At 53.1% G+C, this 22,968-nt stretch overlaps 4 protein-coding genes across 8 annotated transcripts in view; 2 read left to right on the top strand and 2 right to left on the bottom strand.

The window, feature by feature from the left end:
- The first annotated feature begins 1,890 nt into the window (after nt 1–1,890).
- SMARCD2 (SWI/SNF related BAF chromatin remodeling complex subunit D2) lies at nt 1,891–11,439 on the top strand. Its single transcript, XM_019732899.2, has 13 exons — nt 1,891–2,252; nt 6,649–6,833; nt 7,029–7,071; nt 7,195–7,317; nt 8,090–8,245; nt 8,664–8,759; nt 8,900–9,001; nt 9,148–9,309; nt 9,461–9,558; nt 9,737–9,872; nt 10,054–10,176; nt 10,312–10,413; nt 10,488–11,439. The coding sequence occupies exons 1-13, from the start codon at nt 2,031–2,033 to the stop codon at nt 10,539–10,541; spliced, it is 1,602 nt and encodes a 533-aa protein (XP_019588458.1). The 5' UTR covers nt 1,891–2,030; the 3' UTR covers nt 10,542–11,439.
- Nucleotides 11,440–11,492: 53 nt separating this feature from the next.
- PSMC5 (proteasome 26S subunit, ATPase 5) lies at nt 11,493–15,732 on the bottom strand. Of its 2 annotated transcripts, none has more exons than XM_019732911.2 (12): nt 15,581–15,732; nt 14,973–15,044; nt 13,952–14,021; nt 13,539–13,636; nt 13,315–13,371; nt 13,001–13,231; nt 12,592–12,718; nt 12,299–12,489; nt 12,097–12,195; nt 11,906–12,016; nt 11,727–11,813; nt 11,493–11,600 (listed from the first exon to the last, which is right to left on the bottom strand). In XM_019732911.2, exons 1-12 carry the CDS (start codon nt 15,602–15,604, stop codon nt 11,547–11,549), a joined length of 1,221 nt encoding a protein of 406 aa, XP_019588470.1. In that variant the 5' UTR covers nt 15,605–15,732; the 3' UTR covers nt 11,493–11,546. The 2 variants fall into 2 exon arrangements, with proteins under 2 accessions (XP_019588470.1, XP_074175888.1); XM_074319787.1 differs by lacking the exon at nt 15,581–15,732 and adding an exon at nt 15,519–15,542.
- FTSJ3 (FtsJ RNA 2'-O-methyltransferase 3) lies at nt 15,728–22,834 on the top strand. The gene is made up of 21 exons (XM_019732898.2): nt 15,728–16,081; nt 16,152–16,244; nt 16,412–16,517; nt 16,800–16,846; nt 16,968–17,047; nt 17,477–17,576; nt 17,665–17,859; nt 17,939–18,054; nt 18,171–18,275; nt 18,361–18,461; nt 18,702–18,782; nt 18,874–19,017; nt 19,149–19,284; nt 20,365–20,549; nt 20,675–20,792; nt 20,873–21,150; nt 21,428–21,513; nt 21,599–21,698; nt 21,809–21,992; nt 22,069–22,163; nt 22,245–22,834. Exons 2-21 carry the CDS (start codon nt 16,178–16,180, stop codon nt 22,435–22,437), a joined length of 2,517 nt encoding a protein of 838 aa, XP_019588457.2. The 5' UTR covers nt 15,728–16,081; nt 16,152–16,177; the 3' UTR covers nt 22,438–22,834.
- The window catches only part of DDX42 (DEAD-box helicase 42), a 34,312-nt gene continuing 30,857 nt past the window's right edge, over nt 19,514–22,968 (bottom strand). Inside the window, exons 19-20 of one of the 4 annotated variants that reach the window (XR_012492099.1) lie at nt 22,708–22,947; nt 19,514–19,929 (exon numbers count right to left, since the gene is read on the bottom strand). The gene's annotated coding sequence lies outside the window, so the exon portion shown is untranslated. Of the gene's footprint in view, nt 22,948–22,968 lie in introns of all 4 variants that reach the window. The other 3 variants (XM_019732896.2, XM_074319783.1, XM_074319784.1) reach the window with 3 other exon arrangements.

The following is a 22,968-nucleotide window of genomic DNA, read 5'->3' as shown; positions in this document are numbered from 1 at the left end:
GGCAGGAGAATGCCTGGACTGACTCTTAGAGAGTAAAAGGCAGTGATTTAAAATGAGCCCAAGGAGGGAAGCAGGAGGCAGGCCCTGCAGAACTTTATACGTCATGGGAGGGAGTGTGACATTCAATCCAAGAGCAATGGGAGCTAGGGAAGGTTTTAAGCAAAGGATTAACAGTTAATTACATTTAACTGTTTAATTTTTTTTTGAATGTACTTATTAACTAGACTCTTTTCTAGAATAAAGATTCTCTACAAGGGCGGCGGGGGGCAGGGGGTATATCAGAATTACCTGTAAAGATTATTTTAAAAATATAACACTAGGAACCATTGGAGTGTGTGTCTGGGGGGTTGGGGGGAGAGCAAGGGTTGGCAGGCATATTTTGGAATAGTTCCCTAGAAGATTTGCCTCTACTGCTTCCTCTAGAACTACAGTTGCTCTAGGAGCTTGAGAGGGTTGAAATGGTTATTAACTGCATTGTCATGAATTCTTTACGCACCTTACTGGAGTGGAGAGGGGCCCGGGTTCACGATTTTAACAATTCCAGTGGCCTGTTCTCAGTCTGGCAGGTAACCCACTTTTAGGGAGAAAAAGGAGAGGGGATCTCAGAGAAGACCAAGAGAAAGGAAAGCAGCAGCAGGGTTTATCACTGAGGAAGGGGATCAGGAAATACAGATGAGCAGAACTAATTTCTAAAAAGGGTTGGAGGCTATACTATAAACAGGATCTGGCGTGCTTTGGTGCAATCCTTGGTTGAGGATGAAAACATAAAGCAGAGGATTTATATAGTGAAAACTTAGCTACTCAAAAGTGTTGTCTGAGTAGCAACAGAAATGCAGACTCTTGAGCCCTACTCCAGACCCCAAGCCTACTGAGTCATAACCTACATTTTTAACAAGAGCCCCAGATGTTTCTTATGCTCATTAAAGTTTCAGAAGTACTGGTCTGTATCACGGGAAGAAGACCCCAGACCACCAAGAGGGTAGGCTCCAAGGCATAGCTGAAGCACTTTATTTTGAATACCTTCTGATACATGTCAGTGGTTTCTGAAAAGGTGTTTAATTTTTGAAAATTAGGTGCTATAAAGCCTAGAGAAAGACCTTATTTAACTGCGGGAGTTTTCTCATAACGCAAAATTCCTTCGCCTAGAAACATTTCCTGTGAAGTACGAGGCTTCCTTAAAGTGAGGCATAGCCACATTTAAAATATGCGATAAGAATTTGGCACTTGGCCAAGTCAACCCTGACCACAGCTGGACCGGGTCTGGGGTAGCCTATGTTCCTTGGCAGCTCTAAGCCACCAGGATGGACTTTTAAAGAAAGTCAAATTGGCAGCTGTTCTGCCCCTGAGAGCAGCTCTAAGTTGAATCTTTAATGCTGAAAATGCAGAAAGGAGACATGACAAGACTATCTCGAGGAGTGTGGCCGGGTACCTAGGCGAATCGGCTACGACGCGAAGAGGGCAGCGACTGTGAACTGTCTTTGCCCTAGGTGACCTTCGACCTCTGACCCGGCGCCTTGCCAGGCATTTCCCAGCGCGGCTTCCGCCCCCGCCCCTCCCGCGAAGGGCCGGCCCAAGAGATGTGGGCGGAGCCCTGGGGCTGGCAGTTAAGGGCTGTGCCTGTTAGGGGCGGGTCTCGCGAGGGGCGGGATTTGAGGAGGCATCCTAGCATTGGGCTGCTGGGTATAGGCGGGGCATAGTGCTGGGCTGGGTTGGGCGGAGCAGAGAGTTAGTTGCCGCCTCTGGGTTAACTGGACTCGGGCGGCCAAACCTACGGAGGCCGGGGGCGGTAGACGGACCTGTAACAGATCCCGGATCCAGGATTTCCCGGGCAGGACCGGAATCAGGATCGGCCCTGCCCCAAACCTAGTCTGTGAGGAACTCGCGAACTTGGATTAGGAAATCCCGGAACCCGGATCAACAAACCCCAGAACCCGGAATTTAGATCGGAAAGTCCCGGAGCACGGAACGCGGAACGGACTCGGCACGGAGCCCGGAATCCGGATCGCTGTACTGCCGGACGGGACGGAGCGATGTCTGGCCGTGTTGCGGGCGGGTTCCCGCTGCCTCCGCTGAGCCCTGGCGGCGGCGCGGTTGCCGCGGCTCTGGGAGGACCGCTTCCGCCAGCGGGACCCGGCATGCTGCCGGGACAGGCTCTCAGGGGGCCGGGGCCAGGGCCGGCTGGAGGCGTGGGGGGCCCCGGGGCCGCCGCCTTCCGCCCCATGGGCCCCGCGGGCCCCGCGGCGCCGTACCAGGTGAGGAGGGCGAGTGGGTGACAGCACCACGAGCACGCCTTTGGCAGAGGGCGGAGGGGGTCCTAGGGCAGCCTCCTGGACAGCGGGCACAGGGGCCCTACATGTGGAGCAAACGGGACAATGTAGAGGGAAAAGCCGGGGACCCTCGGAATCGGCTAGGTGGTGGTGGAGGACTTCGCGGGGAGGGTAAGAGCAACTCGGTGGAAGATTTAAAGCAGTTGGAAGGGTCTGGGGGCTTCCTTAGAACAGGAATTCTGAGTACCTGAGAGATGGAGGAGTTGTGGGAACTAGTGAGTTGTGGGCGGGTGGGTTGAGAACTCTAGTGTAGATTCTAGGGTAGGGGGTCCTGGGAAGTGATGAGAAAGTTTCGGAAAAGGGCCCTCATCGAGAAACCAGGGTTACCCTGCATTGGCCTTGGTCCCACTCCAAGTCTGCTCTGTTTTTTCTAGTTGGGAACTGGCAAAGATCTGGCGTGTCTGAGATGGCTCCCAGCTGCTCGTGGGGAGGAAGAAGGGCCTACTTCCCACGGGCCATGGGAGGCCTAGGATAGGACCAGGGGATTCCAGCATGTGCAGTGGAGAGTCCACTCCTGGGTCAGGCCCAGGGGTCCTTGCACGGGATGACTCTGGGTTAGACCAGAGACAGTGGTGACCAGGCCTGAGGGAGAACAGCCCGCCTGGCCCATTCTGGGCAGATTCTCTTTTTGGCTTTCTGCCTTGTGTAGGTGTCCAGGAGCTGATTAGTCTGGATGAGCAGAGAGGCTCCACTGAGTACTGCTGCTCTGGGGCTGAGGAGCCTGTGAGAGTTGCTTCAAAGGGTTCTGTCCTGACCCCTTTGGGGTTTGGCTTTGAAGGGAGCTTCTCAGGTTGCAGCTTGAAAGGCCACTGGGAGGCAGAGCCTGGGTCCCTGTGTGAGGAACTCAGCCTGACTGTGCTGGTGGGGCTTAGCAGGCCCCCAGTCTGTTGTTTCTGGTTGCCCCAGAATGCTTGGGAATGGTGCCCGTCCTTTTTCCTGCTCCCTCTACTTTTATTTAGCCTTTAGGTTCTAACAATGCCATATCCCAACCCATGTACCCAGCCTTTGGCACTGGCTTCTAGCAAATTGGAAGGAAGGAAGGAAGCTGGGGCTTCCTATGTTCTCTCCTCATGTCTCCAGGTAGAGTTCCCAGAAATAGATCCTCATAGAGTCGGGTATGCATATCCCCACCAGGAGCCCTGGGTCCTCACTTTCTAAAGAGATGCTTAACTGAGGTCAGTGATTTTCCCCTCTTATTAACTCATTCTCTCTCCTCTCTAAAAAACAAAATAAAACAAAACAAAGGATCTGGATATTGACTGAGACAGACGGGGTCCTGACTCTAGCTGGGGTCTGTCTTTCTCATCTTGCTCTCCCCATTGGGGATTCATGAGCCCCAGGTATCGAGGGAATCCTGCATCAGTCCTTCCAACCCTGGGCCACTAGCTGAAACCTGGCCTGGGAGCCTCCCTGTGGGCCTCTGGCCTGGGAAGGATCTAAGGAATGGATAGGAGTCTCTCCAGTTCCTCATCTTGTGACCCTTGGGAAGTGGGCCGTGGGGAAAGCCCGAGAGGGTGGATTCCACAGCAACTTGTAGGGAGTGGCCTAGGGCTAGTGGCGAGGCTGAGCCAGCTGGCTGGGTAGCCCTGGGCTACTGGGGCTGGGAACAGAGGTGAGGAACAGGAAGGCACTGAGCCTCTGCTTCCCTGGGCCTCCCATCCACCAGCATCTCCTGGCCTCCACCTCCTCTTCCAGGGAGAGGAAGTGGAAGTACATGGGGGGAGGGAGGACTCAGTTCTCTTTGCCTGAGTTTGAGGAGGATCCTGTTTGGCCTTTTTCCAAATCCAGTTGTGTGACTTAAGGAGAAGGGACTTGGGATCTGAGGAGCAAAGGGGTTCCTGTCTGTTAGGGTGCATGAAGTGAGCTGGAAAAGCAAGGATTTTAGGGCCCAACTTGGGCAAATTAAGGGAGCCTGTTGAAAGAAAAGTGATGATCCACTTCCCTACACACACACACACATTGCTGGGTTCACTCCAAAGAGTTCAAAATATTTTCTACTTATGAAGGGGTATGTTCTTCTGCTAGGCCCATAGCCCAGCCACCAGGAGCACCAGGGCCACCGGCTTAGAGGCAGGGCAGGTTGTGCTCTCTGGAGGCAGCAGCATCAGGCCCAGCTTCCTGCCCCTGTTGTCCTGGGTGCTGGGGAGGGGGGTGGTGGTAGAGTAAAGCTTAGGGTGTGGGCTGGTGCTAGGCTAAAGGGGAAGGAGGTCCCTGCATGCTTCTAGGGGTCAGCACTGAGCCAGGCCGACCTAGCCCTGCCACAGGTGGGGAGTTAGGGAGCGTGAGGGTTCGGGGGCTGAGTTCTTTTTTCTTTTTTTAATCTCCGGGTTGTTGTTTAGAAGAGGAAGAGTTACTGGTGTTTCATGGCCCAGGTGTGGAGCTTGGCAAGGCCAAGCTGGGACTTCAGGAACTGTAAGCAGCTTTCCCCTGGGCCCCTTCCCCCTCGTGGAGGAAGCCTGGGGCCCTGGGTAGCTGGGGCTCTGCGCCTGGGAAGTCTGGAGCAGATGTCTGGGAGGGGCCTGTTCCAGGCCTGCCTGTGCCGCCTGGTGTTGGGACTTCCTGTTACAGGAGCACCTGCCTAGGTCTGGTGGTGGTACCGTGGTTTTGTGAACGCCCTAGTGCGTCGCCTCTTGGGGACCACAGAGCCCTAGCTCACATTCTGCAGGATTCACTGCTTCAGTGGTTCCTCGCCTTTGGACTAGGCGCTGGGTGGGAAAAGCTCATGTCTAGGATGTCTGCAGGCTGGGCTTCCAGCTGTGGCCACACTGACTTTTTTTCCTGTCATCTCTGGCCATGGCTCATTAAGGCAGAGAAACTGTGTCTTTTGCCTTTCAACAGCGCAGAGGACTCTCTCCCTGATGAAGACAGACTTGTGGCGGACCCTTGAGGTCCCAGAGTCCCCCCACGTTTAACTCTTCATTCTCCCAAATGCTTCCTTCCCACCCTACTCTTCCTTTCCCCTTCCCCACGTCTCTTTGTCATGGTTCTCTCCATGTCTGCATCTGGTCAAGAATCTGACCCGCTGGTGAGAACATGGCTTTCATTCTAGATGAAGCGGTGGGGGAAGAATCTGATGTCCATGATGCTGGGGCAGGGGTCCTTTGATTTGGTGCGAGTCCCCACCCAGCCTGGCTTGGTTCGCTGGTTGTGCTGGTTGCATAATCTGGGCCCTGGGGCCAGCCCTGTGAAGCTGCCAGGGACAGTGTGTGCGAAGCAGAGCTGCCAAACAGGCCTTGCAGACAGCAGCCATGGGGGAAGGGGGGCGGAGGGTTACTCACAGATGGGCTCCACAGAAATGTTGGGGAGCTGGACATCTGTGGGAAATCCTTCTGCAGGCTTCTAAAGCAGCCATTTCTGTCACCCCGATTTCTCTGCTGACCCTATGGCTCTGATCCTTGCATCCCACGATAATCTTATCGCCATTCTCCAGCTTGGGGTTGCGAGGGCTGCGTTGAGCCAGGTGGTGCATGGACCACGGTCAGAGTCCAGGTGCCAGCTGCTCTCTCTCCCAATAAGCCACTCAAGAGCCGCAGCTTCCCTTTGGGGATCTCCTGGCATAGGGGTCGGGGGCTGGGCAGCAGGGAGGTGAGAGAAGGGTCCAGTTCTGGCTTGTGACTAGGGGCCATATGGTGACCAGATGGGCTCTGTGCTCGGCCTGTGGCCACTCCCACCAACTGGGACATGCTCCAAGCCATCCTGTTGCAGCTTGCTCACCTGGGGTGCCGTTGCCTGATGGGCTTGCCAGCCCATGGTACTGTCTTTCCCCCTCAGTCACACCACCCGGCTGGCAACAGGGGTTGGGTGTTAGGGCTCTGCCTGGTCAGCCTGCTCATCACACTATGTGCCACTGCCTGGCTGACACTGCCCCTGGGCCGCCCATGCTGTGCTTCTCCCTCAAGTGGGGGAAGAAGAAGGATGGGAGTGCTTGGTGGGGTCATCTGAGGACCTCAAGAGTGCCTCAAAGCTGACTGGCCCCAGGAAGCAGGGGGCTAGCCTGCTGGGGCTGGAAGGGGCAGTGGGCCCTGGAAATCTCCCCTAGGCTCTTCCCTCTGCAGGCAGGATTCTCCTCCCACGCTCTGGGCTCTGCAGGCCTCATTCGCTGGCACCGCTGCCAGGGCAGTTGAAGGGGGTGGGGCAGGTGTGGTTTACACTCTGCTCTCAGGCGCCTGCTCCCCTTTGTTCCTGGCACTCCGGCTGGCCTTGCCTCTGTGGTGTGCTGCTCAGGGCTAGACCTGGCCAAGGAGGGATGGAGGGGGTAGGCTACGGGCCCCATAGGGCCCTGCCACTGACCTATGCACCTCCATTGGCTCACTTCCCTCAGCGGCCTGGCATGTCACCAGGGAGTCGGATGCCCATGGCAGGCTTGCAGGTGGGACCCCCTACTGGCTCCCCATTTGGCACAGCTGCTCCACTTCGACCTGGCATGCCACCCACCATGATGGACCCATTCCGAAAACGCCTGCTTGTGCCCCAGGCCCAGCCCCCGATGCCCACCCAACGCCGGGGGTAAGACTGTCCTGTTTCTCCCATACAACCTGGCACAGCTATAGTGGTAAAAGAGGGCTTCCTTCTGTCCTAAGAGCTACAATGGCTGAGGAAGATTCCTGGTTCTCCTGGGAGTGGGTTCTGGGGACTGGAGGGATGGATAGGGGGAGGCCCTTGGAACCATTGACCTCTTAAACGAGTTTCTGTCCTCCCCAGGTTAAAAAGGAGGAAGATGGCAGATAAGGTTCTACCTCAGCGAGTGAGTATGTTGGGAGGGGGCTGGCTGTGGGTGGAGTCAGTCTTCCCCAACCTTGCGATGTGGGAGGAAGGAACCAGAGCTGCAGCTGAAACAAGCTGATGAATCCCTTCTCCCTTTGTGCAGATTCGGGAGCTTGTCCCAGAGTCTCAGGCGTACATGGATCTCTTGGCTTTTGAGCGGAAGCTGGATCAGACCATTGCTCGCAAGCGGATGGAGATCCAGGAGGCCATCAAAAAGCCTCTTACGGTGTGTACAGCCCTGGCCACTCCTTGGCCTGGTTTTCCAGGGGCCCAGTGAGTGTGTGCAGTGGGCTAGAGCAGGAGTTTCCACACTGCAGGGTGCAGCCCATTCGTGGAGCAAGAACTCAGTTTAATGTGGTAGGCCAGCGTGTTTTTAAGGAAAGATAAAATAGTAGAAATCATAGTAAGTCTTCACAGTCAAGTACTTACCATACTAGTAAAGGTGTTATTTCATCACATTTTTGTTTCAGATATTCATATAGATGTGTGTGGATCCTGGGTCATGATTTATTATGTAAATCGTGTCGACTGTGGTCAGAAATTTGCAAGGCAAGGCTAGAGGGAAGATGAGGGTAGTTCCTGTCTCCTTCCCCATCCCTAGAGGAGCTTTTTTTTTTACTCTTCAAAACTTAATCATCTAGAACAGTCCCCCCAAATGGTGAAGACTTTCCAGGAGATGAGGATATTTGGGGGCCCTGATGGGTGTTTGAGTTTCATTTACAATGAGCCGGAGGCTTCTGATTTACCCAGTAGCACCTGGTATGTCCCTCTGTCACACCACTGATCCCCGTGTTGGAACTGTCAGGAGTGCATTTGTCCCTCCCTAAAATGGTGAGCTCCTTTAAGGCCAGGACTGAAATTTCCTCCTCCTGATTCCTGCTGCCTGGCGCATAGTCACTGCTCAGTATCGATGTTGAATGAGTGTAGGCAGGAAGATGGGGCAGCATTGTTTTCCAACATGTTGGCTCACCTCCAGCTGGTTGTCTTTCTCTCTTCAGCAAAAACGAAAGCTGCGGATCTATATTTCCAATACATTCAGTCCCAGCAAGGCAGAAGGTGACAGTGCAGGAACCACAGGGACCCCTGGGGGAACTCCAGCAGGGGACAAGGTGGCTTCCTGGGAACTCCGCGTGGAGGGAAAACTGCTGGATGATGTGAGTTGGGGAAGGAGATGTCTGGAGGGGAGGTGGCCCGTGTGGGTGGAAAACTGGGCCCAGACACCTGGCACTTCTGGGGAAGTCCTGCCTGAGGGAGAGGGCAGTGCTTGTGCTCACGCCCTGCGGTTTGTGTGGTTATCACAACAGTTTTCCTGCAGATGGCAGACTGTCTTGAGGAAGGGGTACCCTTTCCTAATTCACAAGTCCTTTATTGGCTAGCGGGGGGGGGGGGGGGGGGGCACACACAAAGAGCCCTTCCTCTGCTTCCATTCTCTCCCTTTTCCCTGCTTCCTTCAGGGCCCAAGAATCCTCAGTGCCCTGAACTTCAGGGTGAAACAGTCTTCTTTTGGGGGCATAGCGTAGCTCAGCTTTGAGAACTCAGCAGCACTCCCCTCTCACCCCTTTCCATCCCCAGCCTAGCAAACAGAAGAGGAAGTTCTCTTCATTCTTTAAGAGCCTTGTTATTGAACTGGACAAGGAACTGTACGGGCCTGACAACCACCTGGTGGAGGTGAGAGTGGACCTGGGGCATGGGAGCACAGGCTGACATGCCAGGTGGGCAGAGAAATGGCCTTGGTCCCCTTGGGGGCCAGGTGTGTATGTTCATGTCCACCCCTTGGTGATGAGCTTGGCTCCCCTCCTCCCTGCCAGTGGCACCGGATGCCCACCACCCAGGAGACAGATGGCTTCCAGGTGAAACGGCCTGGAGATCTCAATGTCAAGTGCACCCTCCTGCTCATGCTGGATCATCAGGTGACAAATGCTCTGGGGCCATGTCTGGGGTCACAGGGATTCATCTGGGGGATGGGGGCAGGTTCCTATGGTAAACCTTCCTATGCCTGCCCTATTCTTCCGCTTTTCACAAGAACCCCGCCTGACTTCCTTCTGTCCATCCTCAGCCTCCCCAGTACAAATTGGACCCCCGACTGGCGAGACTGCTGGGAGTGCACACACAGACGAGGGCTGCCATCATGCAGGCCCTATGGCTTTACATCAAACACAACCAGCTGCAGGACGGGCACGAGCGCGAGTACATCAACTGCAACCGTTACTTCCGCCAGGTTAGTGGACGCCATCCCCTCTCGTCTCACAGCCGGTCTTGCCTGCTGCTCTAGAGCCCCACTGGGCTAGTTCTGGGCCACATTCCTCAGTGACCCTGGGGTGATCGACTTCCTTCCGTGTCCTCAAAGGCATCTTTGGTACTCTCTCCAGATCTTCAGTTGCGGCCGACTCCGTTTCTCCGAGATCCCCATGAAGCTGGCTGGGCTGCTGCAGCATCCAGACCCCATTGTCATCAACCATGTCATTAGGTGAATAGGAAGCAGGGATAGGAATGCTTTTCTAACAGCAATTTACCTTTGGCTGCAGAAGCCAAAGAGAAGCAGCAGGTTTGGTTTCTTGCTCCCTGAGTGTATGGAGGTTTGGCCGAGGAGGGTGGGACAGATACAGCTGTGTGCTCACCCTGCCCCTCCCGTGTGCTGCCTATAGCGTGGACCCTAACGACCAGAAGAAGACAGCCTGTTATGACATTGACGTGGAGGTAGACGACCCACTCAAGGCCCAGATGAGCAATTTTCTGGCCTCTACCACCAATCAGCAGGAGATTGCCTCTCTTGATGTTAAGGTGGGCCCTCTGCCTCCCCAACCTCCTCTGGGGCCCAGGATGGGGGTGGGCAGGCTCTGTCGGACATTTCCAAGCATGTAGCACCCAGGGATGGGATTTGTGTCCAAGTCCTTTGGGGTTAGGCCTGGAACAGACCCCCTAGGGGTGAAGGCCAGTCTGACACATGTACCCTTTTCCCCAGATCCATGAGACCATTGAGTCCATCAACCAGCTGAAGACTCAGAGGGATTTCATGCTCAGCTTTAGCACTGACCCCCAGGACTTCATCCAGGAATGGCTCCGTTCCCAGCGCCGAGACCTCAAGGTGAGTCCCTTTCCTGGGGTTGATCCCACGTTAAGTTCTGGGTGGTTTTACCCCCATGGCTATTCTTCCAGTTCCAGGGGCAGATTAGCTCAGGGGTGGGAATTTTGCTATGGCTTTCCTCCTGGTTCTTTGCAGATCATCACTGATGTGATTGGGAATCCTGAGGAGGAGAGACGAGCTGCTTTCTACCACCAGCCCTGGGCCCAGGAAGCAGTGGGGAGGCACATCTTTGCCAAGGTGAGGCTCTGCCGTGTGCCCGCCTGTGGTTGTGAGCAGCAGAGGCCTGATCTGCCGCTCTCTCCCTTTTGCAGGTACAGCAGCGAAGGCAGGAACTGGAACAGGTGCTCGGAATTCGCCTGACCTAACTGCTCAGGGACCCTTCTTCCCAGCCTTGGAGCCATCCCCTCCTCAGCCTGGAAGGGACCACCATCTGGGGCCGCAGACACGTAGGATAAGGATGGGGTGAAGGGTGTCTCCTGTCACCCTCTGCTCCCCAGCTTTAGTTTCTTAAAGATAGTGATAGGATTCCTTGTTGCTTGGTCCTCAAAGCCGTCTTACTTACTTCATGCATTGGCTTTAATTGGGTTCACAACAGAGGCCTCCTCTGCCCCCTGCAGGCAGGCCCGAGTAGTACTGCTGGAGGCTGTGCTTTGACATTGTAACCCAGACTTTTCAGAACCAAAGGCCCCTGACTTTGCTTGTTTACAGACTTCCCCCTTGGGTCGAGTGTCTGAGCTGGCTCTGGGGAGGTGGGCGAGGAAGAGGGGCCCAGCTCAAATTCTTCCTAGCATTTCTAAACCAAAGTTCTTCGCCATTCCTACCAGCCCAGCCTTGCTGCTGGATTTTTTCTTTCTTTTGGGTATTTGCACTATTTGGGGAGCAGGTTTTTCTATGTGGGAGCCACTTTTTTGTACAGGGGGTAAGCTAGGGTTTTTCAGGGAGCCCTATTTGGTGCTTCCTTCCTTATTTTCTTTCCTCAATCTATGCAAGCGGCTCTGGCGGCCGCCATCATCTCCTGGGATGCCAGAGGGCTGCCACCCAGCTCTTGGGCACAGGGTGGTGGAGCCTCCTAGAAAAGGGGGATGCTCAAGTTCTCTGGCATGGCCCGAAGTACGGGTGTGCGTGCTTGGCGGGGGCAGGGGGAGGTGGGGAGAACTCTGCTTACCCTTTGGAGCTTGGTAAGAAGGGTGGGCCTAGGGCTTGGCACATGCCAGTTCTGGCAGGTTTGAAAATTTCCAAATAAATCCTTGTTTATTGGTGGTACCCAGACTTGGTCATTGAATAGTGCAGCCACTCATTAACAGACTGAAGTCCTGTAGAGCTTGTCCTGCAGAGCTTTATTGGAGGGATCCACAGAAGGGACATCCACCTCACTTCCATAGCTTCTTGATGGACATGTTTTTCTCACTATCCTTCTGCATGACCTGGAGAGAGAGGAGAGAGAGAGAGAGAGAGAGAGAGAATTAAGTTACAAACTGGGTGAACACAGGCCCTGTCTCCCCTGCTCCAGAGCCACCCTCAGCAAAGGCAGAAAAGATGGGGGCCTATACCTTGGCTACTGCCATCTCAAAGTCCTCCTGTGTGACGTGGACTCGCCGTTCCCGCAGGGCATACATGCCAGCTTCAGTACACACACCCTGAGCAGGGAAAGGAAGATAGTGGCTGTTGCTGTGCCCTTGAACCCAGAGCTTCCTGCCTCTGCCCCCTTTCCCTTGGGCTCTCCAATTACCTTCACTTCAGCCCCTGATGCTCCTGGCATGAGCTCAGCGATTTTTCTCAGGTTGATCCCACGGGTCAGGTTCATTTTTCGAGAATGGATCTTCAAAATGTCCAACCGAGCCTAGAGATGGGAGAGGAAAAGCCTGAGCCCCACCACCTACCCCATAGCCAGAACCACTCCCAGCAGGGACCATCACAAACCTCCTCATTAGGGGGTGGAAATTCAATTTTTCTGTCGATGCGCCCTGGGCGAAGCAAAGCTGAGTCTAGGATATCAATCCTATTAGTAGCCATGATAACCTGAATAGAGAAAGGGTGTGGCATCAGCTAAGTCCTTCCTCAGGCCTCTCCTCACTTTACCCAGGGCCTTCCCTGTCTCATCCCATGGCCGGCAGCACCTTACCTTGATATTCTTGGTGGCCTCAAAGCCATCCAGCTGGTTGAGCAGCTCCAGCATTGTGCGCTGCACTTCACTGTCCCCTCCAGAACCCCCCTCCAGCCGTGAGGAGCCAATGGAGTCAATTTCATCCATGAAGATGATGGATGGAGCGTGTTCTCGTGCCATGACAAACAGCTCCCTCACCATTCTTGCCCCTGTGTCGAGGGCAAGCTGGCGTTACGGAGGTTGATGAGCTTCCTACCCTAACCTCCACCCCCTCACTTCCACTTGCTTTTCATGTTTCTAGCCACAATTACCTTCCCCAATGAATTTCTGTACCAATTCAGAGCCAGAGACACGAATAAAGGTGCAGTCTGTATGATGAGCCACAGCCCGGGCCAACAGTGTCTTCCCAGTACCTGGTGGTCCATATAGCAGCACTCCCTGGAGACAGACAGCAGGACTCAGGGCAGAAAGCCAGCCCCACATTTCATCCCCAACATTTACTGAGTGCTTGCTCTGCTAGACCACGCCAGATGCTCAGGGATACAGACAGTGAACACCAAGGTCCCTTCTGCAGCTTGTATTCCAACGGCCTCAGCAGCTGGCAGCATCTCTGTCCCAGGCCCTCTTCAGCTCCCCTGTACCTCCCGGACCCATTTGGCCTGTGGTGTACAGAACAGCGTGCCCCCCCACACACACACACACACAAGCCCTGCTCCTCACCTTAGGCTGCGCAATGCCCAGCGCTTCAAAGAGCTCAGGATGCTTCACAGGCAGCTCAATGACTTCTTTGATCTCTTTGATCTGCTTGTCCAGTCCGCCAATCATCTCGTAAGTGGAATCTGGCACCTTCTCCACCATCATCAGGGACACCAGTGGGTCCACCTTGTTGGGCAGGATCTTGTGCAGAGTGTAGCTGTCATTTCTTAGAGCCACCCGGCAATTGGGTGTCACCTGGGCGAGGGGAGAGCGTTTCAGGATCTGGTGTGGTGACAGCTGACCCCAAGGTCCCCACCTCACCTGCTTGCTGTACTCACATCATTGATGTCAATGTTCTTGTCCACGTCCACGACAAACTTGCCCTCAGGATGTACCTAAAGAAACAAGTGCTCAAGCCCTTCCCTGACAGCCATCAAGTCACCAACCTCACCCAGGGAGATCCACGAGTCCTAGAATAACGTGGCAGAATGATGTCCTCAAGGCTACACACAAAGGACACAAAGGAATGCAGCGGTGGTCCCTGGAGTCATGCTGCCTTTACCTTAACTAACACTTTCTTCTTATCCATGGCCCGGACCACTTCCCCTACATAGGAGCCCTGCTCCTGCAGCAGCTGTAGCTCTTCCCGCAGCAGACGAACTAGATGGGAAACAGACATAGTGGTCACTCAGCTTCTTCGGTGTCCCCTCCTCCACCATTCAAGTCAATATGCACGAACTAAGCACCGTTTTGAAGTTCTGAAGGGAAGGCCACAAAAAAAGTCAAAACTCATGTCTTCAAGGTGGTTACAATGGGGCTCGGGAGAGAGCTCTGCACGTGAACTTTGTAAGTGCAAAGCATCACCTTGGACTGGGAGAAAAAAACGCCAATGTGAAGACCCCATTCAGCGCGATTTGAACAGTCAGACCTCAGACCAATTGCCCACATGCAGCCTTCCCATCTTTCTCTCCTTACCTTTTGCATTAAGCTCATTCCTCTGTGCCTGCAGCCTCCGGAGATTTTGGCTCTTATCATTCACAATCAGCTATGGAGGACAAGAAACAAAGGGCAGAAAATAGGTTAAAATCTTAGCCAAGACCTTCAGAGGCTGGTATGAGCTGAGTGAGGGAAGAGCACAGGGCACCTGCATGTTTCAGATTCTCCAATATGATTCTAATGGCCCTGCCCTGCCCTCCAAGAGACCCTCTGGAGCCTAGGGCAGCCATCAAAAAATGCTGCTTGTCTAACACTGGTCCAGGAATAACAAATCCTATTGGAAAAAAGTTACAGCTGGCTCATGTAGTCAATTTCTTGCAGGACAACATATCAACATGCTAGAGTGGGAAGATCTCTTGAGTCGGAAGCCTAAGTTCTAGTTCTCCTGCCAATAAACAGCTAGATAAAGCTAAGGAAAGCCATTTAAAAGGTCTAGTTCTGTTAACAAACTGCAAGTGGGCACAGCATCACCCACCTTGCTTCTTTTCAGGACTGTTGTGAGAAACAAATGAAATAACACGTAAATGAATTTCAAAAATGATAAACCAACTATAATACCTATAAATGCACCTGGAATTCAAAAATATTCCCTGTGGCATTCCTCCATTCAATTTATATTATTTTCCTTATTTCTATGGTCCCCGTTCCCTCTTCAGGGAGCAGTGGGTCACCCAATTCCTTTTCATTCAGTCCCATGAAATCAGCGTTGTCCAGACTCCTCAATTCTGTCTTCCATTACACTCTCACTATGTCCCAACCCCTCTCTGATAAATCTCATCTGAGCCCCTATCGTCCCTTTTATCAGATACCCTCTCAATCAGGCTTCTTCCAAAAGAAATGGCCCTTGGCTAGGGGTACCTTTTCTGCTTGACTCTTGAAGGGGTAACAAACTATTACTTCTTCCACTGCGCCTCCCAGTGGAATTATATGGATTTGTAAAAATCTCCATCAATCCTTCCCCGCTTCTAGCTCTCTCCGGACTTCTGGAGTCCGTCCTTACCTGCAGTTCTTCAATCTTGGACAGATAATATTGGCGGAGTCCACTTCCTGCCTTCCCCTCTTCCAGCTCCATCTGAAGACACAGCGTAATTATTAAACAACAGGCTAGCCATCCAAAGAATAAAACCACTTCCAGCTTGGACCTTGGAGGTTTAAGATCTGGGTTCTAAACCCTCACTCCAATTGTTCAGAACCCTTCATTCCTTCATGACTAAACTAAAAGCAGAATGCGAATGCCGCCTACTTCGCGAGACTTGCAGGAGGACCAAGAGACGATACACACAGAAGCGCTTTGTACCGAGTTAGGCGCTATACAGACCCGAGGTGTTATTGCTAGAGGCGGAGCCAGCAGGAAGGACGGGGGCCCCGCTCCCGCTCCCGCTCCCACTGCTCCTCACTCCGCTTCCACTGTGTCATCCTCTCTTGGCCCTGTCCCGACCCGCCGGGCGGCGCTGACACAGCAGATCCGGTCCCAAGCAGGACACATCCTAGACTGGTCCATCCAACCCCGACCCACCCGACCCTCTTTCCCCGGCCGGCGGCCCACCTCGGATCACGCCTGCTCCGCATCCAGCCCCGCTGCCCGCCCGGCCGCCGCCGCCGCCATACCTGCTCTGGCCCGTCAAGCGCCATCTTCCCCCTGTCGCGGAGAACGCCGGCATTCGGCCGCCTTGGCGCGCAAGCGCAGAAGCAGGGCCTTGGCGGCCGAAGACCGCGGCAGAGACGAGTTCCGGGTCAATGGGCGGGGTGTGCGACAGACGATAACAAATAACAGGGGCCATGATAGGAGGGGACTACGCGAGGTCGGGAGCTTTCGAAGGGGCTGACGAGAGCACAGAACTTCTGAGTTGCTCTCTAGAAACTCTGTTTTGGTCCAAGTAATATGCTCCCTTGGTCCCACCTTCCAACTTATAAAAGCCGGCGACAGAATCTATAGATCGCTTTTTTGTGTGTGTGTGGCCACGTCCCAAATGGCGGAAAACGGGGCCCGGGACGCAAGCGGAAGCGGAAGTACGTTTGGTGCCTCCATGTGCCGCTCCAACAGTGGTGAAAGCGGCGCTGGCTGGTGTCGAGTGGTGTGGCTAGCTACAGCGCAGTGTGATTGCCTTGGTAAGTGGGGAACGGACGCCGGAATCTAGTGCTTCGGGAAGAGACGTTCCAATTTCTCCTTTCTCCCTAGATTGAGTGACACTACCCCGTTCCACCATGGGCAAGAAGGGTAAAGTCGGGAAGAGCCGGCGGGACAAGTTCTATCACTTGGCAAAGGAGACTGGTGAGTCTGGGTTCGCGCCTTCCGCGAGCTAGCGAACGAGCGACCTGGTTGAGTTCGTCCCCCTTTCCAAACATGAGTTTCTCTTCCGCAGAAAGGGTAGTGGGTGGTGAGTCTGTAGAAATCCCTCTGGGAAAGCACTCCGCGGACTTGTATTTTGTCGTCCCCAGGTTATCGTTCCCGCTCTGCCTTCAAGCTGATTCAGCTGAATCGCCGCTTTCAGTTCTTGCAAAAAGCCAGAGCCTTGCTGGATCTGTGTGCTGCGCCAGGAGGATGGTGCGTAACAACCAGCCCCTGTCACCTCTGACAGCCAGCTTTCTGGGTTCCCGCCTCGGATGACTGAAAAGTTGCACTGGGGGTGGGAGTAATAACAATAATACCAGCCTCAATTTCTCTACTCGTCAGAACATACACTGCAGAGAAAAAGTTTGAAAGTGTACATAGGACATGCTCTGGCCACTGCGCTTGGCCGGGCTCCTAACACTGGGGGTGACAGATCACATTGCCACCGGTAGAGGGACAGTCCTAGGTATTTTAATCTTTATTCTTGCTTTATAGGTTGCAGGTGGCTGCCAAGTTCATGCCTGTATCCAGCCTTATTGTGGGTGAGTGACAGGTGGCTCTCCCAGGTGTTTTAGGGGTGGGAGTATGAGGTAGTGTGTTCTACATTTCCTTTCTCCCTGCTTGAGGCAACATTTCGGAATACTTGGACCTGATTTCTTTCAGGGGTGGACTTGGTTCCAATCAAGCCTCTTCCCAATGTGGTGACACTCCAGGAGGACATCACGACAGAACACTGTAGGCAGGTGAGGGAAATCTCTTTTTTCTGGTCCCCTTTATATGTAAACATCCAGTTCTGTGCCTCTTCCCACCCAAATCTTCTGAAGGCAAGATTTTTCCCGTTTACCATGGCTTGAGCAGTGCCTGAATGATGTCTGTAAGCCCGGGATATGCCTCATGTCTGCTCTACCTTTTACTTGGTCAGGAACGAGCTTTTTGAAATTAGAAGAAGTGCAGAGATTTTAGTGAAATCCTTTCCAGTGGACTTACTAGTAGGCCGTAAGCTCCATGAAGACAGACATGTCATTTTTGTCGTCATATCCCTTGTACTTGGTGCACTATTTGGCCCATGCTGGGCACTCAACAAGTGACTGGGTGGACAAATGGCTGATCGGGGACTCCGTTTGTAGCCATTCCTGTGTTTCTGTTGCCATAATCCCTTTCCCTCTCTCTAGGCCTTGAGGAAGGAGCTGAAGACCTGGAAAGTTGATGTTGTGCTCAATGACGGGGCCCCCAACGTCGGGGCTAGCTGGGTCCATGATGCTTACTCACAAGGTGCCAGGAGTCAGGCATGGAGATGAGGGTAGAGGTGGGCATGTCCTCAGGCCGCAGAGGTCCTCAGCTAACCATTTCTCTCCCACAGCCCATTTGACACTGATGGCTCTTCGTTTGGCTTGTGATTTTCTGGCCCGAGGTGGCTGCTTCATCACAAAGGTTTTCCGTTCCCGTGACTATCAGCCCCTACTATGGATCTTCCAGCAGCTGTTCCGCCGTGTCCAGGCCACTAAGCCCCAAGCCTCTCGCCACGAGTCTGCAGAGATCTTTGTAGTCTGCCAGGGTGAGCATCACTTCCTTCTTTCTCTTGACTCAGTCTCCCAACTCCCAAAGCAACTTTCTGATGTATCTTATCATCTTAGGATTCCTGGCTCCTGACAAGGTTGACAATAAATTCTTTGACCCCAAATTTGCCTTCAAGGAGGTTGAAGTCCAGGCCAAGACTGTCACTGAGTTGGTGACTAAGAAGAAACCAAAGGTGCATTTGGGGAATGTGGCTACCCTCAGGTCCTAGAACTCGGGAGATTGGGTCTGGAGGGTCCTGACAGGCACCCCAGGAGGGACTACTCAACCTTCTTTATTTCCCTCCCTAAGGCTGAAGGCTATGCTGAGGGTGACCTCACTCTCTATCACCGTACCTCAGTCACTGACTTCCTCCGAGCTGCCAACCCTGTTGACTTCCTCTCCAAAGCCAGTGAAGTGAGTCCCCAGACTTGAGGTATAAGGGAGCCCCTGAGACATGGCCTAAAAATTTCCTTTGACTTTTATTGCTTCTCCCAAACAGATCTCACTAGATGATGAAGAATTGGCCCATCATCCAGCTACCACTGAGGACATACGGGTGTGCTGTCAGGATATCAAAGTGCTGGGGCGCAAGGAGCTTAGGTATGCGGTGGGGTGGGGGTGGGTATAGGTACCAGGAGCACCAAAGGCAGGGAAAGGCCTGTGAAGGCCATGACATTGGATCTCTGGGAATAGGATGCTGTGTGCTGGGCTAGAGGTTTGGGGTGGGGACCTGAGCCTAGGACTTACATGACTCAAACATGAAATTTGGGGTGTAGGCCTAGAACAGGACGGGCAGAAACACAAAGGGATAGTAAGGTCAGTAATGGTATTTCTGGGCAGGTCCCTGCTGAATTGGAGGACGAAGCTTCGGCGGTATGTGGCCAAGAGGCTGAAAGAGCAAGCAAAGGCACTGGACATCAGGTGAGGAGGGAACTAACGCAGGGTAGGGGTGGCCGGGTGTTAGGGAGAAGTGCCTGGGAAAATAAGCAAAGCCCTGGGACTGTTCTGTCAGCCTCAGCTCGGGAGAGGAAGAGGAAGAAGGTGAGGAGTCAACAGCTGGGGCTGTGAGGCAGCCCTCCAAGGAGGAGCAAGAGGAGGAAGAGCTGAACAGGACCCTGGCAGAGATGAAGGCCCAGGAGGTGGCAGAATTAAAGAGGTGAGGGGAGCTGGGGAGGAGCTTGGGGAAATCCCCGCAGAGCTGCGTGCATGGAGAGCGGGGGGAAGAGAATGAAGGTATGGATGGAGAATCTTCAGAGCTGGGCAGGTGTAATTCCTCACACCACTCAGGAAGAAAAAGAAACTGCTGCGTGAGCAGAGAAAGCAGCGGGAGCGTGTGGAGCTGAAGATGGATCTTCCTGGGGTTTCCATCGCAGATGAGGGGGAGACCGGCATGTTCTCCTTACGTACCATCCGGGGTCACCAGGTGAGGCGGGGCTGGCACAGATGAGACAGATCTGTTTGGGTATTTGGAGGGGGGACAGGGATTGGATGTCTGTTTTCTTAAGTGTGTTGCATGATCATGGCTCATGGTTGCTGTCTTCACCCATAAATAGATGACTTGGAGAGGGGAGACTGGGAAAGAAACAAGAGCCTTGTGTCTCCAAGGCCACACCTTTGGAGGATTGTACACCACATGATGGAAATTAGGAAGATTTATGAGTGTGACATAGGTTTATTCTTACAGAACTAGAACCTAAGAACATTATATATGTGTCTGCATGTAACATGTAGTATGTAAGAACAGAAGAACCAAGAAGCAGCCTTTGCAAAAAGCTAGGTTAGTCGATGCAGCCAGGGGTCTGGGTGACCAGCACATGTGATGGAGGGTTTCTGCGAGGGGAACAACGTCATCCTCCAGTACAGTGAGACCAGGTTAGCACCTTCGTGCTCTTGACCACAGGATGCTGCTGTCTGCTGAATACTGGAGACTGCTTTTCCTTACAAAAGCAGTGTCACGAGCAAAGTGAGCTTTTGGAAAACCAGGTCATCTTTGTTGTACAGCAGCAGCAGAGCATAGGGGTCCTGGAGCAGATTACCAGTTAGCCATTCTTTGCCTCGGTTTTCTTATCTGTAAAAGAGAACAGAACCTACCTGCCTACTAGGGTTTGGGGGAGGAATTAAAAAAGAGATGCTGCCTGAGCCTTTAATTCAGTGGTAACAAATTAGACCTGTAGATTGTATTATTCTCAGAAGGTGACGAGGTGCCTTCTAAGAAAAACCAGTGTTTTAGAATATTATAAGAGTTGATGCTATATAGACCGTAGGGTACTTTTCTATAAACCTATTTCTGGTACCATTGACGACGAGACAGCTGAGTGGGACCGATCAGTGACCTAGCCTAGAATGGGATGTTTTAAAACAGCCCATCACTTCCCTGTCTATAAAAGGGGATAATGTATTTGCCACAGTGTATTTCCTGATGTTGCTGAGAATAGTTCAATGGACACAGGGAAAAAAGCAGTATGTTCCTCTAAGTACCCCTGATCTGTTTGTCAAACTTTAGTTGTTAGAGGAGGTAACACAAGGAGATATGAGTGCTGCAGACACGTTTACATCCGACCTGCCAAGAGACGACATCTATATATCAGATGTTGAGGATGAAGATGACGACGCATCTCTGGATAGTGACCTGGATCCAGAGGAGCTGGCAGGAGTTGGAGGACCTCAGAGTCTAAAGGACCCAAAGCGGTAAGGTGGGGGCTGGGGTGTGCAGGACAGAGGGCCGACCCCGCAGCTCGAGTGCTGAAGCAGAGTTGGTGGCAGGCAAGTTCTCCAGGGCACTGACGCTTCACCCACTTTGCTTGAATCTACAGTGTACGATTTGCAGAAGCAGATGATAAAGAGGAGGAGGAAGAAGAGAATCCACTGCTGGTACGACTGGAGGAAAAGGCGGTCCTGCAGGAAGAACAAGCCAACTTGTGGTTCTCAAAGGTCAGATGAGGCTAGGGGCCAAGACAGACAGGGAATTGGCGTTCCCAGGACAAGGGTGGCTGATGACTCCCCCGTCACAGGATGGCTTCCGTGGGATTGAGGATGATGCTGACGAGGCCCTGGAGATCAGTCAGGCCCAGCTGTTGTATGAGAGCCGGCGGAAGGGACAGCCGCAGCCGTCACCACCAACACCTTCACCACCTTCCAGAGTGAAGACAGAGAGAAAACCTCCCCAGTGCCAGGAGGAGGCCCCTAAGGAGGAAGAGGCTCCATTGGAGACAGAGGGAGCCACCAGCCCTGGGGGTCAAGAAAGAGATGACAGCTCAAACAGTGATAGCAGCAGTGAGGATGAAGAGAGGTGAGCAATTGCAGCTGATGGGAGATGGGATGAAGCGGAAGCAGCGGTTATGACCATTTCTATAAGTTGGGGTTTTCAACCTTGGCTGTAGATCAAGAGCTTTAAAAATACTGATGGTTCTCATTTGAGTGGCCTGCAGTACAGCCTGGGTGGCCGGACTTCCAGAAGATCCCCAGGCAGTTTTAAGTAGGAACCAGGGTTGCAGTGAGGAGGAGTGGGTCTGAGTGGTGTGGGGAATGGGTGGGGCATTTACGCACGGTCCTCCCCTCTTCCACAGTTGGGAACCACACCACGGTAAGAAGAGAAGCCGTGGGCCAAAGTCAGATGATGACGGGTTTGAAATAGTGCCTATCGAGGACCCAGGTGAGAGTGGGTCTGCACCCAGTGGAATGGGAGGGGACAGTGGAAATCCCAGTGTGGGAATTGAGTGTGGACTTGACTCCTCTAGTTAAACATCGGATACTGGATCCTGAAGGCCTTGCTTTAGGTGCTGTTATTGCCTCTTCCAAAAAGGCCAAGAGAGACCTCATAGATAATTCCTTCAACCGGTAAGGGGGTCAGAAAATCCTGAGAAGTGGCCCAGGGTGGGGTGGGTAAGTGGTGGTTTCTTCTCTAGAAAGACTGGAGTGGCCATTGGGCTGGTGTCCTCTCCGCCTAGGTATACATTTAATGAGGATGAGGGGGAGCTTCCAGAGTGGTTTGTGCAGGAGGAAAAGCAGCACAGGATACGACAGTTGCCTATTGACAAGAAGGAAGTGGAGCATTACCGGAAACGCTGGCGGGAAATCAATGCGCGGCCCATCAAGAAAGTGGCTGAGGCTAAAGCCAGAAAGAAGCGGAGGGTAAGTAGTGGGGCTGCCTGAGATGGGTGGGTGGGGCAGGCGTGGGGAGGCCAACCTGACTGAGGTCCTCATACAGATGCTGAAGAAGCTGGAGCAAACCAAGAAGAAGGCAGAAGCTGTGGTCAATACGGTGGACATCTCAGAACGAGAGAAAGTGGCACAGCTTCGAAGGTAATAGGGGGGTCACCCACAAAGGTACACTGGGGTTAAAAAGAGTGGCAGAAAGCCTCTAACCTATTTTTCCATTTACAGCCTCTATAAGAAGGCTGGGCTTGGCAAGGAGAAACGCCAAGTCACCTATGTTGTAGCCAAAAAAGGTGTAGGCCGCAAAGTGCGCCGGCCAGCTGGAGTCAGAGGTCAATTCAAGGTGGTGGACTCAAGGATGAAGAAGGACCAAAGAGCACAACAACGGAAGGAGCAGAAGAAAAAAAACAGACGGAAGTGAGCCGAGCCGGCAGGGCCTCTGAGAAGGCAGTGTTTGGACAGGGAAGGAGGGACAATTCGCTGCGGCTACAGGTTCCCGCCCTACGCTCACTTGCATGACAGTCATGTTGAAGAGTGAGGAGGGGTACCTAGAACTCATGGTGGTACCGAGTGCTGAGGGCATCCTCTGCCTGAAGGAAGGTCTGTTAATGCATTGCTCGAGTGTCCTGTTAGTGCTATAAAAGACCCCACAACCTTCCATGAAGAATGCGGGGACTAGATGAAGTCATACCTGTTTTAAATCACGGGGAAGTTCAGTGTTGGGTTGGCTTTTAGTCCATTCCTGGGCAAGTGGGCCTCTCAAGTCTTCCCCCATCCTCTTCCATTATCTGAATAAAACCATGATGGTTGATGTCTGACAGTGTAGTTCCCATTAAGTGGTAACTTGTGCTGCACTGTTCTCAATTGTAGTTTACTGACTCAGGAAGTAGAAATGACAAACAATCCACAGGTCCCAGTAGTAAAACATTTACTAGAGCAAGCAGAAAGGAAT

Source organism: Rhinolophus sinicus, linkage group LG15, assembly GCF_036562045.2.
Source record: "Rhinolophus sinicus isolate RSC01 linkage group LG15, ASM3656204v1, whole genome shotgun sequence".
NCBI lineage: Eukaryota > Metazoa > Chordata > Mammalia > Chiroptera > Rhinolophidae > Rhinolophus > Rhinolophus sinicus.
The sequence above is the reverse complement of the archived record's forward strand: the minus strand, read 5'-3'. Positions and strand labels throughout refer to the sequence as shown.